Source organism: Sesamum indicum, linkage group LG1 (assembly GCF_000512975.1).
Source record: "Sesamum indicum cultivar Zhongzhi No. 13 linkage group LG1, S_indicum_v1.0, whole genome shotgun sequence".
In the NCBI taxonomy this organism is placed as follows: Eukaryota; Viridiplantae; Streptophyta; class Magnoliopsida; order Lamiales; family Pedaliaceae; genus Sesamum; species Sesamum indicum.
Genome location: NC_026145.1, coordinates 9,802,713 through 9,817,928, shown reverse-complemented (window position 1 = coordinate 9,817,928; position 15,216 = coordinate 9,802,713). Strand labels below are relative to the sequence as shown.

General features: G+C 36.6%; 4 protein-coding genes across 5 annotated transcripts in view; 2 read left to right on the top strand and 2 right to left on the bottom strand.

Moving 5' to 3' along the window:
• Positions 1 to 1,238, bottom strand: part of LOC105160721 (zinc finger protein BRUTUS) — an 8,556-nt gene extending 7,318 nt beyond the window's left edge. The window contains exon 1 of the mRNA XM_011078204.2: positions 818 to 1,238. Coding sequence (XP_011076506.1) covers positions 818 to 1,102 — 285 coding nt within the window. The 5' untranslated portion in view covers positions 1,103 to 1,238. The remainder of the gene's footprint in view (positions 1 to 817) is intronic.
• Positions 5,486 to 11,932, top strand: LOC105160704. Of its 2 annotated transcripts, XM_011078193.2 has the most exons (13): positions 5,487 to 5,915; positions 6,369 to 6,516; positions 6,827 to 6,981; positions 7,680 to 7,862; positions 8,385 to 8,460; positions 8,700 to 8,777; positions 9,206 to 9,291; positions 9,708 to 9,781; positions 10,023 to 10,068; positions 10,308 to 10,417; positions 10,505 to 10,679; positions 11,145 to 11,262; positions 11,498 to 11,638. In XM_011078193.2, exons 1-12 carry the CDS (start codon positions 5,649 to 5,651, stop codon positions 11,208 to 11,210), a joined length of 1,464 nt encoding a protein of 487 aa, XP_011076495.1. In that variant the 5' UTR covers positions 5,487 to 5,648; the 3' UTR covers positions 11,211 to 11,262; positions 11,498 to 11,638. The 2 variants fall into 2 exon arrangements, with proteins under 2 accessions (XP_011076488.1, XP_011076495.1); XM_011078186.2 differs by lacking the exon at positions 11,145 to 11,262 and having other exon boundaries at positions 5,486 to 5,915; positions 11,498 to 11,932.
• LOC105160693 lies at positions 12,252 to 13,834 on the top strand. Its single transcript, XM_011078176.2, has 2 exons — positions 12,252 to 12,807; positions 12,897 to 13,834. The coding sequence occupies exons 1-2, from the start codon at positions 12,265 to 12,267 to the stop codon at positions 13,539 to 13,541; spliced, it is 1,188 nt and encodes a 395-aa protein (XP_011076478.1). The 5' UTR covers positions 12,252 to 12,264; the 3' UTR covers positions 13,542 to 13,834.
• LOC105160685 (probable leucine-rich repeat receptor-like protein kinase At1g68400) overlaps positions 13,917 to 15,216 on the bottom strand; it is a 3,148-nt gene continuing 1,848 nt past the window's right edge. The window contains exon 2 of the mRNA XM_011078168.2: positions 13,917 to 14,710. Within this exon, the coding sequence (XP_011076470.1) occupies positions 14,043 to 14,710 (668 nt within the window). The 3' untranslated portion in view covers positions 13,917 to 14,042. The remainder of the gene's footprint in view (positions 14,711 to 15,216) is intronic.

The following is a 15,216-nucleotide window of genomic DNA, read 5'->3' as shown; positions in this document are numbered from 1 at the left end:
ACATCGGGAGCTTACATGGACATTAAGAAAGTTCAGGACCAAAATGTATATTCAACAATGAGCTTAGCATTCGTGGCACACCAGAGGGGTAAAGAAAAATTGAACCTCATAAAATGCTAAATATCTCCAAAAACATCCTGAATCTAGTAATTTTCCATGGATAGAAGATATTATATCACACACAGAATGCACGCCCATAAAACTTCAGAAAGCACATAGCTCCACCATGAAGAAGCGTGTTACATACTAATGATCGGTAGGAACACTTTTGCAAGGAAAAATACTTTCCCAACTTTGCTTTCAAACAGCCACCAGTATTCACGAAATAGGAATCAGTAAGAATTGCAGTTATATCGTCCCTATTTCTCAAAAGGATTATCTTTCTGAGGCTCAAAGCCCATGTATTATCAACCGACACTCATGAGAAAAATTCATGATTAAACCAAAATGCAGATAACTTGCACTCTAGAATAGCTATAAAGAAACCGACAGTGCAAAAGTTGTCATTCAAAAAGAAAAACAACACCATCCAATAAAACTAATTAGCACAAGCTTCCATGAATCAGTTCCTTCGCTAATATGCATATAATCCTCATAATTCATTAAAAATAACAGAAATCAGGTAGCTAAAAGGAAAGACTTCACCCAAAAAGGAAAGTTGAAGTACCTAGAAATTCCTAGATTTTAAAAACTTTGAGCTCAAATGCTTAGACTGTTCCAACTAAATCAACAAAACACATACTACGGAGACTCACAAAAGTACCGCCCAATACTGAGACACAACCAAAAAAACCAAAGAGCACACAGGAGCACAAACCTCATCTTCGGCATTGCAGTGGTGTTTGTAAATCGACCTTAAGAAGTGGCACTTCTCCATCAACTGCTTGATGTCGCCGCCGCTTGTATTAGTCGCCAAAGCCAAGGCGGTCCTATGCAGGCCGTCCAGCTCCGTCCGAATCGCCTTATGGAAAAACAAAAAAATCCTAATCGGAGAAGAAAGCCTCAGCGCCGCAGCTGAGTGTCCGTTCTGATCCACCGGCGCCACCACCGGCTCAGCCGCCATCACCGTAACGCCACCGTTCTGTATCCCCGGCGTCGCCATCTCGTCATACACACGGAGCTGATTAAGCAAAAAGCCGGTCTCGTATAGGAAGGAAATTTTCTCCCCTTCTCGGGAATTTTTTCTCTCTCTAGGAGTTCTCTAATTTCTTTTTCTTTTATTTTGGTTTCTGTAAGAAGAAATGAAGGGAGAAATTAGTGATGGATAATGGGCAGGAAATTTATTAGTTGGACACGTGGCGGCTGAGATTTAAGGGCGGTGACGTGGATGTAAATGGACACGTCAGCGGATGGGTGGTGGCTTTGTCGAATGTGCATGGCACGTGAGAGGAGAGGGGAAGTACGTGGCGTGAGTGAGTTGAGGAAATTGGTAGGGAAGAAGACTGAAGATGAAGTGATGATGTAGGGGACATAAACATTTAATTACACTTTAGAATTAATTAAACTTAGTAGTTTGAAAATATAAAATTACACCTTTTACAAAAAAAAATTAAAACTATACTTTTGTTTCATTTATTATCTACATCTGGCTCCCTTTTATCATGATTTGAATAAATTATACTTGCATTAGAAATTTTTTTGCATAAATTTTTAATTTTATCCATCATTTAATAATCTTATATATTTTTTTGTACTTATAAATGATAAATATAATATATATATATATATGTGAGTAAAATTAATATTATTATATTTTGATTAAATATTTAGTTAATTAAAATCGATATTATTTGGAGTATACATACCAATCGAGTATACTTTATTTGTTAATTTTTTTTTAACAACTATAATACAAATATAATTTTTATATACAATTTTAGGTATAAATGTGCTTGAGATCTTTATGGAAAGTAGTTTAGAGTCTTTTATAAATATAGTATATAGTATATGCATTTCAAATGATGCCCGTCTTTTTCTCATACTAAATTTAGATAAATTGCTTTTCAGTTATGATTCATTACTAATTCCATCATTATTTTGCATACGATAATAGCGCTATCATTTTTCACTATAAAAAGTATTTATTTTTTCTATTTTAAATTATCAGATATTAAAATAGCTCGTTTAACTTTTAAATAAATACATTCACATAAAAGTCGATCATCAAATTACTCCAAAAAAAATAACAAAGTAGAAATATAAACTATAGCTATACAGCTAATTCATACGTCATATATCTTCGTGCATTGAAAAATAATTTTCTTTTTATTTTATAATTTCATTAGATGTGATCAAAATCTAACTTAAAATTTAAAAATTCGATTATCTAAAAAGAATTTAATAAAAAATAATAATGTCCGAAATCCTTAAAGATAAGTCCAAAGTTTCTTAAATCAACATAAAAAATAAAAAAGAAAAAAAAAAGATTGAATTGGAATTATGACATACTTTTGTACAACACGCATCTCTATTATCTTTGAAAAGTCCAAGTGACAAGACAAAATAGAAATGGTAATAGTGTAGTAGGCATATGCCAAATGTTAGGGTGGCATGCGACACATTCGTGCCCTCACACGTCCACCCCACCCCCAACCCCCCAACCACCTTCCCTTAGCTTCGGAGCGCTCTACCCCACCACGGCGGGACCACTCCCCATTTGACCTCAACATCCACGTAATTACCAAAATTAATAAGACTTCAACATCGATGTTGCCCGATTCTTCACTCTTTCTATAGAAACAAAAAAAAATACATTTTTCATGTAAGTGAGGGGGGAACTTTGGTATTTTTCATATTAAATCTGCAATTTCGGCTTATAATTTTAAAAATTGTGATAATTTGTCTTTCTTAATCAATTTAGACGAAAAAAATTACATCATCAATCATGTCAGCATCTAAATTGGGACTTTCGACGAATTTGATAATATGACATTTCAATATTTTCTTTTTAACTTGATGACTTATGATGTGGAATTTGGCCAAAAAACTAAAATCATCACAATTTTTAAAATTTTAAAATCAAATCACAAATTTTTAGACATGACCAAAATGGTCATCACCACTAATTTACAAAACTAAAATTGTAATATTCTTTCTTCTTACGCACGCAGCTGCACTTGGGGGACCGTTGCGCAGAAATGACGGGACACATCGGGCGTTGTCTTTAATTCGTGACTCTACCTCTATACATTACTCAATTTAAAATCAATTTCGAAAAGCCTCGACCTAAGGAAACAATGTTCGTTCTTTATTTTTAATGTTAGTAACAAACGTTGTATTTACATGCGACGGAGGGATACGGTGTGAGATGCGTGGCACCATATTTTAAAGGTAATTTCTATGTATAGAAGTCAACCTGTTTGAAGTTATGACGTGTAGGATACTTATGGATTATTCTTTTATGAATACTTTTGTAAATAATGACGCACGTTTGTTCAAATGTGACAAAAATAGTCATGTTGCATAATGTATTTTGATTATTTTTTTCAGAGAAAATATCTTGCGGGTTGTCGTGAATAAGAATAGTTTCCCACTGTAAATCTTACTTGTCGTAATCATAGTTTGTCGTCTTCTTGTGCCTCATCCTTTTCCTTCTTTATTTTGGTGGTTTGGTGACGGAAGTTTTTATTCAAATTAGATTTGATCGAATTAAATTAATTATAGAATAAGTATAATATTTGTTTTGTAATTGATTGTTGTTTTTGAATTGTTCACCAATCACACAACGAATGTATTGTACGAACCATATAATTGATTTAGATTCGAGCAAATTCAATTTGGATTAGGGTTTTCAGAAGGTGAGGACGATTTCCAAATTTGAACCTAAAACATGATTTTTTTTTTTTTAAATAAGCGTTTTTCTTGTAAAAAAGTGAGTGCGATTATTAAAGATGTCACTCACTTTGCTTAAAGGAGTAGTTTAGGCCTTGGTGCTTTGATATCTGTCCCACAAGCTAACTGCAAGTTGGAATACTGGAATTGTGAAGGGCAGATTTCATTGTGTACAAACATTGTTGTTTTGTCAGTGTGAAAGGCCATATTCTATTCACATATGACCGGACCCCCTCTACAAAGAGAGATCAGGAAAACCTATGTTCGATTTTGTTCCGTATTCATATCAAACTTCTAATAATCAAGCTCGTTTTAGGCTGTAGAAATATTAGTCGAGCACGATTAATTTTGTGTGAACCAATCATGAATGAACTGGTCCGGTAGAAAACTGGAGTTGAGCAAGCTCTTGATAGCCCGACTCTGAGCAAATTCAAGCACGTCAATGGTTCTTTTAGTTGTCCATTTTTGTTAGAAGTTGAACGAGAAGACGGTAAGTTGGTAATCTTCTTGAAAACTAGCTAAGTCTAGACTTTTGCAGCTATTTTCGGTGCAAATCTGAGTCATATACGTGAGGGTAGTCCACAAATGAGGTTTGAGGATCATTTTGAGTTCAGAATGAGTGGTTATAGAGGGGGACAAAGCAGGAGCAATATAGAAAGTGTGGCTCAATTTTGGTGGACCAATGCACCATTTAACTGCATCTTTTCTTGTATCCATGAAAACACAAAAGATCATATATCTGTAAATGGGTACAAGTGATTGAAAATCCAGTTATCCAGATGAAGTGAATAGACTAATGGAAATCCAGTCGGACATCACACTTCAGACAAAGGGCGAGTGATTTTTAGGCAACAATGTAGTAAGTGATCTCCACTTAAAGTTACCTGTTACATGCAGCAGTCATTGCATACTCTGAACATGAATACGATAATCCAACAAAATGGAGAACCAACTCAATAAACTGTTGAGAATGCCTTTATTGGACAAGAAACTTTTCCCCACACTTCTAGCCTGAATAATGCTCTAAGTTCATGTTCACTCTATATGATACACGGTTAAATTATATTTAACATCTTTAAGGTTACATCTAAATATACAAACACTTTATTTTTTTTAAAAAAAATTATAGATACACTTCTTTTTAGGGTGTTTGTGTAACATTAAATATGACATGTACTTGTGATTAGGAATATAATCTTTAGGGGTGTAATTATAATTTTTTTAAAAGTGAGGAAATATTAGCGTATTTGAACCTAATTTTAAGGGGCATGGATAATATACCTTATGCTGATGAGATGATCTGATGAAAACCTTTTAACAATATGGAACAAGAAAACGATTCCAAGAACTGTGATATAACAATTATCAATTGCTGAATTGATTTAAAAAAAAAAAAGAAGATGATAAATATTTTACGCAATTTCTTGACAGTGCTATTTTGTGGACTCAAATTTGCCCAAACAGGCCAAAGCCCAGACAGGGATTTGACCAAATAGCATGCTTATGATGGAAGATATCTGAAAGAGCAGCTCGCAGCATCCAAGCCCACCTCTGTAGACAATTGGACTGATGAACAGGGATGGATGAAATGATTATAATCATGGGCCTAAGAATTACTCTGCTGAATATTTAAGCAAGTTGTTCATCTTGCTTCCTTGAGTATGGATAATCCGATTCCTTGAGTTTCAGTAGTTGCTTCTTAGCACGCATTTCAACCTAACAAGTACGGCTAATTAGTGTAGTGCAACTACCACTTTCAATTCTTACAGCCTCTTTAAACCGCAGCACAGACTCACTTGTCTTCAACCAAATGAGAAATGGGGACTGAAAAGGTGAAATTGGCGGTGATTATCCAGAACCCATCCAACAAGGAAGATTTTCTCCTAACAAAGCAAACGCCACCCCCGAAATTCAACGACCCTGAGTATGATTTATATCAGGATTCTGATCTTTGGGACTTGCCCTCTGCACAATTATCACTTCTTGATAGCCCGTTGAGTAGTTCTCAAGTTCAAATTGGAGCTGAGGACAATTCCTTGTTGGAATTCTTAAGTGGGTTTGATCTTGATTCAGCTATTAATCAGGTAGTTAACTGCATTACGATGCAGTAACGTTTCTTTTTTTCCTTTTTCATCCTTTTTAGCTCTAAAATATGCCAAGAGTGTAGGAATTGCTTTTCTTTTCTTTCTAAGGAAATGTTGAGTTACTGGAGACGATGTCCGAAAATTACATTTTGGCTATCAGGTGTTAGCAAGTTAAACTAATTAGCTGGAAGTTTGCTTTAAGACCTCTTTCTGGAAAGTTGGCTATAACTGAAGGTATTGAGTAAATCAATTAATTCTATTGCCTACATTGCTTAAAATCATGACCACCAGATGTTCAATTTCATGGTAAATCCAAAACATAAGTCCAAATTACATTATATTGTCCCCAAAAATTTTCATATATTTGATGGTTCAGACCTAGGCTGGCTTATTAGTTGAGTCAAAAATCTCGCGACAAGTTGTTAATTCGGTTTCTCGATGTCTATGATGTAGGTGCTTGGGCAAGTGGGATTTCTGAAAGCCACCAAGGTAAAGTGGAATGTCTCAAAGGTCGTAGAGGAACCTGAATTTGGACCTGGTGTACCAGTTAAGACCGTGTATATTGTCGGAGAATTAGAACCCAATGCTGCGATGTCAGAAGGTTTGTTAGTGCTCATTCTTTCCTTAGTATGTAGTTCCTCAATGGCTGATATTTGAGGGATGATCAGAAGTAAATTGTGATGCTAATGCTTGGAATAAGTACTCAAACTATCTTTTTATTGAAGGTTCTAGAATGTCGTGTTGAATTTCTTTCTCATGTGTCAAAATATATTCATGAAAGTTTGAACACATAACATTTCCCATAAAATTTTCAATATGTCATGGTCCATGCATGTGTTTACTCTAAAAACAGATTTAGCTGGTAAGCAGACTTCTTGTGAGACTTATAATTTGTGTTGTTACACTTACAGATTGCTGGAAGTGGAGGAACACCAAAGACTGTGCGGATTTGCTTCTGGAAGCAAAGCTTCATAATGATCGTATAGGGCCATTAGTTTTTGTTGGTCTTCTGAATGATTCAATGGAAATTACGAACTTGAACATTCCTGCCACCTTGAGATCTCAGGTTCGTTTCTTTGTGGTTGATGTTAAGTTTCATGAGAAAAAGCTAATTCTACTTTTGATGTGCCTTTTGCATCCTTTTGTTTTCCTTTTCACCTTTACTTGCTTTATCTGGACCCCCTAAGCCAGGCCATTCTAAGGTAGATTAATATCCATCTAAGCTTTTTGCACAGTTGAAAAACTTGTTTTCTACTTTTCCCAGTCAACACTCCCTATCAGTCATTATTGATTGAAGAATTAGGTAATGCTAAAAACAACTGATAAACAGCAAGCACCTTCTGCCTATGGTGGAAAATAAGAATAAGAACATTTTGACAGGGGTTAAACCAAAAAGACTTGTTTTACATATTCCAATGGCTGCAAATAAATAGTTGGGACCCGCCATCATTGCATATGATGAAATTCAAATCATGGTTGCTATTCTTTTTTCAATAAATTTAATGATTTGGAAAGTCTGAGTTCTATGTATACTTAAATATTTAACATGCATTTGACGATGACACGTGACAGTTCTATGGTGACCATAGAAAAATCATATATGGATCATTCACTTTCATCTTATATCTTCGTTAACATTTTTCTATATGATATATTGATATATTCATGCAGCTTCTTGTTCTGGAAGTAAAAATTTCAATTACCACAGCTTGAAATAAATCCACTATGTTCATGTCAAATTACAGAATCCTTCTCATTCTGCAGGAATATCCTCCTGGTGTTAAACTTGTTCCCATGAGAAGCAGAACAGCGAAGCCTTTCCACACCACAAATTTAGTTGTGTTTGTGCCTGGGACTAGCTATGATGGCTTGGGTGGTGATAATTTTATTGCTAGTGGAGATGCACTCATCATAGATCCTGGATGCAACTCTGCTATGCACAAAGAGGTATTATGTCTATTTTACTTGACACAGAACATAAAGAGAATGTAGAAAGTGTGTAGGCAGCTTAGCTTATGATCCTTCGGTTGTGATTTTTTTCGGATGCCCTTAAGAAATAGAAATATACTAGAAACAATTAAACAAGCTTATGCCAGTAGTGAATCTCCTATGAAGAACACATAACATTTGATTCTACGATTTACACCACATATTGCCACTTTATAATCTAAATGATAAGTCATCTGTGAAAGGTGACTTAATCTACCTGGAAAATCCAGGAAAGCTCTATCAAGGATGGAATTATTGTTGCGAAGTGATTCGTGGAAGGATTTATTTATAACTTAGGGTGTGATAGTATTCCATATCTCATTTCAGTATATTTCAGTATATAATGAAACTGCGACCTGGATCAAAGTAATTACTGTATAGCAATTCAAAAGTACCTTGTAATGCTATTTAGATCAGAATCAATTTTGCACTTTTAAATTGGTTTGATGTCATCATGACATGTTACCCTTCCACTATCAGCTGGAACACATTGTTACTGCACTCCCACGGAAGTTGGTCGTGTTTGTGACCCATCATCATCATGATCACGTCGATGGTAAGCTTTTCACAAAGTGAGTGTATCTAAATTTTGTTTTGTTCAGATGTTTTAAGTAATGTTAGGATATGATCGGCCTTAACAAAAAGTTGATCTCAAGACTTCATTATATCTTGATGCCATGACCTCCTTGATGTATAATTTATCTCATGGCCTGATCTGTTATGTGTCCTTTTCTTTTCTTTTCTTTTTCTTTTGGTGTATGGTACTTATGGTGGGTTAGCCTTGATGTCCTACAGGTCTCTCCATCGTTCAGAAGTGCAATCCTGATGCTACTCTCTTGGCTCACGAAAACACCTTTCGACGAATTAGTAAAGGTGCAGTGACTTAGAGTTAATATATGTTCTCTACATTTTCCACTTTACTTGAGATTGAAAAAAACACTAATTTTTGTGACACACCAGTTTTTGAGGGTAGAGTTGCTTGTGTTATTCTGACAACAAACCAAATGCTAAGATGAAAAATAGTCAAATATGCTCCCTAGATTCTTCTGGTTCATTCATAAATCAGAAACTACTTCAAACGTCTTATCAGTGCTCAAGAAAGGAAGGGTTCTTTGTATCGGATAATTCTTTTAACGCCTTAATTACGCTCATGAATGAGTGTTATGGCTGGAAGACTATAATGGATTTATGGTTACTAACAGAGGAACTTGGGCACTAGAATACTAAATTAGTAATAAAGGTTTGAGATTTCTTTATGAAACAAATGAAACTGCTACTAACATTTCATATTATGGATGCAGATGATTGGTCTCTGGGATATGTTCCAGTTCTGGGATCTGAAGAAATCTGTATTGGTGGTCAACGTTTGAAACTCATTTCAGCTCCAGTAAATTTCATGCATATTGCCTTTTCTCTATATTGTTTGTCACTGTTTGTTTTCCGTTATTTCATAAGGTACCACATGGATACATTTGGGTTCATTCAACTACTTATATACTTCAGCATTTAGGTTGACTTTTACTAAAAATAATATCTATATTTCTTTGATCATCATAAACCTTTTCATCAATGTAACAATTCCATGGGCTAATAAAGTTAAAAGAGATGTGAGTAGAAGTCGACCCCCAATGCAACTCCAGAGTAATGTGCGATTTCCAGTTCATTGAGCACTGTATCATCATTTGGCTTTGACTGTATGTCAGAACTATTCAACTAAGTTCACTGTGCTTGTAATGTGTTAGGTTAATCTAAGCTTCCGTTGTTGAACCTGCTGAAATTTTCCCCATGGTCAAATCTTATCAGGGGCATACAGATGGACACATGGCATTGGTTCATGCAGCTACTAACTCATTGATAGTTGGAGATCATTGTGTTGGGTAAGTTATTCAGACAACAATCTGGAAATATACAATTATAGGATGTGATTGATTTCATAACCTCTTATCAATTTATAATATGAGAACTTGATCTTTATGTGTGCCAAGAAAAACTGGCAGTGCGAATCAGAATTTTTTTGTTTGTTATCCATTATCAAGATTTCTTACAAGTGGTGATTAACTTTTGATTGTCTTTGAATATCACGAGATGTTTTGAACTGATGCTTTTATGTTATTTCAGCCAAGGAAGTGCACTCTTGGACATTACTTCTGGTGGAAATATGAGTGTAAGTTTTTGCTAAACACTAATGTATAAGGAACTCAGATTCTGCTTCGATTCGAGAAGGCACATCTTTGAAGTTGATATTTGAAAATGTAAAGTAAATATGCACCAGTGCACGTAGTGGTCACCTGGGCTTTCCCCATACACTTATCTACCCTCTTTCATCAATGGGCCAAATTTATTCAATTATTAGTCCTCTACCGGTCGATCCTGTTTATTTGAAATTTTCGTTTGCTTTTGTAGGATTATTTTCACACGACATACAAGTTTATGGAGCTATCCCCACATGTACTGATTCCTATGCATGGTAGAGTTAATATGTGGCCAAAGCACATGCTCTGTGGGTATCTTAAGTAAGATTAAAAAACTCCTGAATATCGGCTTATAGTTCCATTGTCGCACTTATCAATTCTTTTCAAATCCTTTTCTCAAATTTTCAGAAACCGCAGAAATCGAGAAGCTACTATCTTGAAAGCTATACAAGAAGGAGCCAAAACATTGTTTGACATTGTTGCATATACATATGCTGAAGTTGATCGCAGTTTATGGATTCATGCTGCATCAAATGTGAGGCTCCATGTCGATCACCTTGCCCTGCAGAATAAATTACCGGAGGTAAGATTCATTAGCCTTCTTTTGAAATCCTTACAGGGAGTACCTGAACCTATTTCTGAAACAGTGCTAAAACATAAATATTCTAGGAATCTGACTCATCGGATCTTTGTCAGAAGGATTGAAACTCCCTAAATGAGAACCTTTTACCCATGTCAACAACCTTTCCTTCATTCAAGACCTAAGAATTTTGGATACAGCTGTATAGGTAATTAAGCACCTAGTAGGAATTTGAGGAAAGTAGTCTGGATGAACTTATATCCTAAAGACGCAAATGATAAAAAAGCATAGCTTTTTATCATCAGAAGTTGGATAAAAATCACAAGCTAATTAAACTAGTCATGACTGCTTATTCTGTTGTATGACTTGCTTTAATTATGTGAAGTATTCTGGTGTAACGTCGGAGTATTTTGTTTACTGGAACTGGCTTGTTGAAGTAGACTACAAACTTTTCTCTGAAACATGCAGGATTTCTCTCTAGAAAATTTCAACGGCAGTTTAGCTGAATTTGCTGGAAGTGTGGGTAAATTATGAGCATGAGGAAAGCTACTCCTTTATGACCTTGTCCACACTTACATCATCTTAGGTTGGACTACTTCCCTGTTACCAAGAATTAGAGTGATTGCTGCTGATTATGTTTTCTTAATTATAAATACTTAATTGAAAGTTCCTGGTTTTTAGTTCTCTCTCTCTCTCTCTCTCTCTCTCTCTCTCTCTCTCTCTCTCTCTCTTTCTCTCTCTCTCTCTATCTATCTATCTATCTATATATATATATATATATATATGCTTGACCTGGAGCTCTTCTGCTTTGCCATGTCTAGGAATTCTCGGTGCAGAGATTTCATTCAACCTGTAAACTGAATTTCTTTTCTCGTTGGATATGGGAATATCTACGCAGTACTCTCTCCATAAAGCATCATCATTTACAGATAGTTCAATTTCTAGGAGCAGGGGCGGTGGCAGCCATTGCTGTGTTTGTACTCCGATGGAGAGGTGCTTAGCTCAAAGAAAAGGGCGTAAGCATATTCAGAAGAAAGCATAAGAATATCAGTACAGTATGCTCTGTTGTATCATCAATAAGACTTGCAAAAAAAGTTTCATTCAACTTGTTTCCATCAAATAGATCAATGAAAGGATCTCGTGAGATACCAGTATTATTAGTTAGTAGCATTATCAATACAGAAAGCCCTTATAAATTGTTCTGCCCCTCCCCCCCTATAGTAAAACATAATTAGATTGATATGTTGAATGGGGCAGCATGGAATGACATATGAAACATGCATTTTTCGCTGCTGCAACACATGAGACGGCAAAGCCTCCCCTATTCCCCTCGCTTGGTTAAAGCTCTCATTCTATTGCAATCATCACTTTTGCAGCAGAAATCTCTTTATCAATGATAGCAATCACTTCTCTCTCTCTCTCTCTCTCTCTCTCTCTCTCTCTCTCTCTCACGCACGCACACACATTATGTTAGTACTTTCCATGTGGGGTTGAGCAAGGCCTTCACTTTCCATTCTTGTTGATGATATGAAAATGCACCAAGGGATTTGTTTCCTTTACAAAGAAAAAGGGATATATTAAAATCACTATGCCTATCAAAGAACTCTCCGTTCGCATCCGGAGAGAAGTCAGAGATGGAAAATTTCAAGTTGCTACAACTATAATCTTCTGTCTATCAATTGCATTTCTTGTCTTAGTCTTAGGAATGATCATCAATGATCACTTCAAAAAGTTTGTGCTATATGAGGATCTACACTTCTCTTCCCTCAATGCATTTCCTCCACTATTTTCTTCATCTTTATCTCCATGCATGCAACAATGCAATAGTTCAAACACAGCGTACGGATTGAAAGAGTGGATTTCTCCAAAAGATCGTTGGCATTCAATGACTGATGAAGAATTGATGTGGAGGGCCTCAATGGTTCCTGGTATAGTTCAATATCCTTTCAATCGAACACCAAAAGTTGCATTCATGTTCTTAACTAGAGGAAGATTACCTTTGGCACCACTTTGGGATATGTTCTTTAGAGGACATGAAGGGCTCTTCTCAATCTACCTCCATACCTTGCCGGAGTTCACATACGAGCCCTCCAAGTCATCGGTGTTCTACAAACGTAGAATACCTAGCAAGGTAGACAAAATGTAATCCGACTACAAATGAAGCTTTTTGCATTCTAGTTTTCATAAAGATTTATGAGTTATTCTTTTTATATCTTACAGTTGGTTCAGTGGGGAAGATCAACCATGATCGATGCAGAAAGACGTCTTCTAGCAAATGCCCTTCTAGACTTCTCAAACGAAAGATTCGTTCTTTTATCAGAAACATGCATCCCTTTATTCAACTTCTCCATCATATACAACTACCTCATAAACTCCAACCAAAGTTTTCTTAGTACCTTTGATGATCCCCGGCCCATCGGGCGAGGCCGATACAACAAGCGGATGTGGCCCACAATTACGTTATCTGATTGGCGCAAGGGATCCCAATGGTTTGAAGCCAATAGGGAACTTGCCCTAGCTATAGTGTCAGACATCAAATACTACCCCCTATTTAGAAACCATTGCATGCCACCTTGTTACATGGATGAACATTACCTGCCAACAGTAGTAACTAAATTTTGGCCAAATTTGACATCAAATAGGACAATTACTTGGACTGATTGGTCTAGAGGGGGCTCACACCCTGCGATGTTTATGAGAAATGATGTCACGGGGGGGTTTCTTGACCGCATGCGAAATGGATTCAACTGCACCTATAATGGTGAGAGGAGCACAATTTGCTTCCTCTTTGCAAGAAAGTTTCATCCTAATACTTTACAACCTTTGCTTAGGGTTGCACCAAAACTACTAGGCTTTGATCCTTAAATTCTTGATTCTTGGAATGTTATTACTCCATTTAGTTCTTGTAGAAGAAAATAAGAGGGGGAAAGTTATCTTAAGATGATTGTAGTTTGATTTACGGTGTGATCAAATACTAGAAACCCGTAATCCAAATATGTGACTTGAGCCTATTGTTGGATTACTTGACCCAATAGAGATTTCAGCAGTTAAGTCATCTGGGTCCAAGGCATCTGTAAAGAGTCTGAATATAAGTTCAATCTATCCGATGGGAACCTGAAGGAAGTTCCAATGCAGTATTTCCTAATAAAAACGGATAACGATTCTTATCATTAAATTTTATCTACTCCTTGCAAAGAAAAGGACAAAATGCAGTTGCACTTCAAGTATGGGACACCGAGGTAGAAGAATTTCCAGCTTATAAATGCAGATGCATTTGCAACCTAGAAGTCAAGCCATAAAGAAAAACCACTAAATATACAGAACTTGAACAAATGGAAATCAAGCTTACACACAGCTAGACATCGATCATTCACTCACTCTATGTGTGTCTTCAGAAACAGTTGGCGACTCTGAAACTGAATTAAGAGATTCATGTGATGGTGAAACTTCCACTCCCCGTAACTCTTCGATCATTTTCACTATATGATTCATATTTGGCCGTTGATCGGGTGAAGCCTGGGTACAAGCCATCGCGATCTGCAACAACCCCACCAGTTCCTCTTCAATGTCTTTGTACCTCATAAGCTCCAAATCGAACACCTCAGCTGTCCACTCCTCTCTCACAACAGACTGCACCCATCTTGGCAAATCAAGGACCCCACCATACCCCATGCCGGGACCACTATGGTCAACTACAGAGGGGCATTTTCCAGTTAGCAGCTCCAATAATAGGACACCAAACGAGTATACATCAGATTTTTGGGTTAGCTTTCGACCGTACAGTGATGCTTCAGGGGCACGGTAGCCATTGGATTTTGGGACAGAGGAAGGTGGTACGAAAATGGAGAGTCCAAAATCAGATAGCTTGGCATTGCCAGCCTTGTCAATGAGCACGTTTGTTGATTTGATGTTGCCATGCATGAGCCTAAGGGATTTGCACGAGTTGTGGAGAAAGGCTAATCCTCGAGCTGCTCCAGCTGCAATCTTTAACCGCATGGTCCAGTCTAGTGGAGTTCTTCCGGGGCCTCTGTTGCCTGCAAAGATTCATAGGAAGTATCTAGCATACTGCTTCACCAAAGTTTAAAAAATTGTAGCATACCAACACAACTACTAGTTAGTAACAAATGCAGTTGGCTTTCATACTGTGGCTCAACCATTATACCATGGTCCCCAGACCAAACAAAAGTTGGTAACGGGCCTTGAGTTTCTTAGTAGCAGAATTTCTTCATAAATCCCAATACATGTTATATCTTCAATTTTTCAAAAGATATATGATTTCATCTTCTATATCCCAATACATGTTCTACCATCAGTTTCATAATCACAACAAATAGACAGAGGTTAGGACAGTGATTTCAGGAAAGCATTAAATTATTAGCAACCTTTTCAACTTCTCGCTATCGATTATCAAATGCAGGTGCATCTCAGGCTAACAGGATAGAAGATAGAAGTGAAAGAGCTCCAAGAACAAGAACAAAGCAGATGGCCACAGTAAAGCCAATTGGGGGGGGGGGGGGGGGGAGAAAGCTACAACCACACA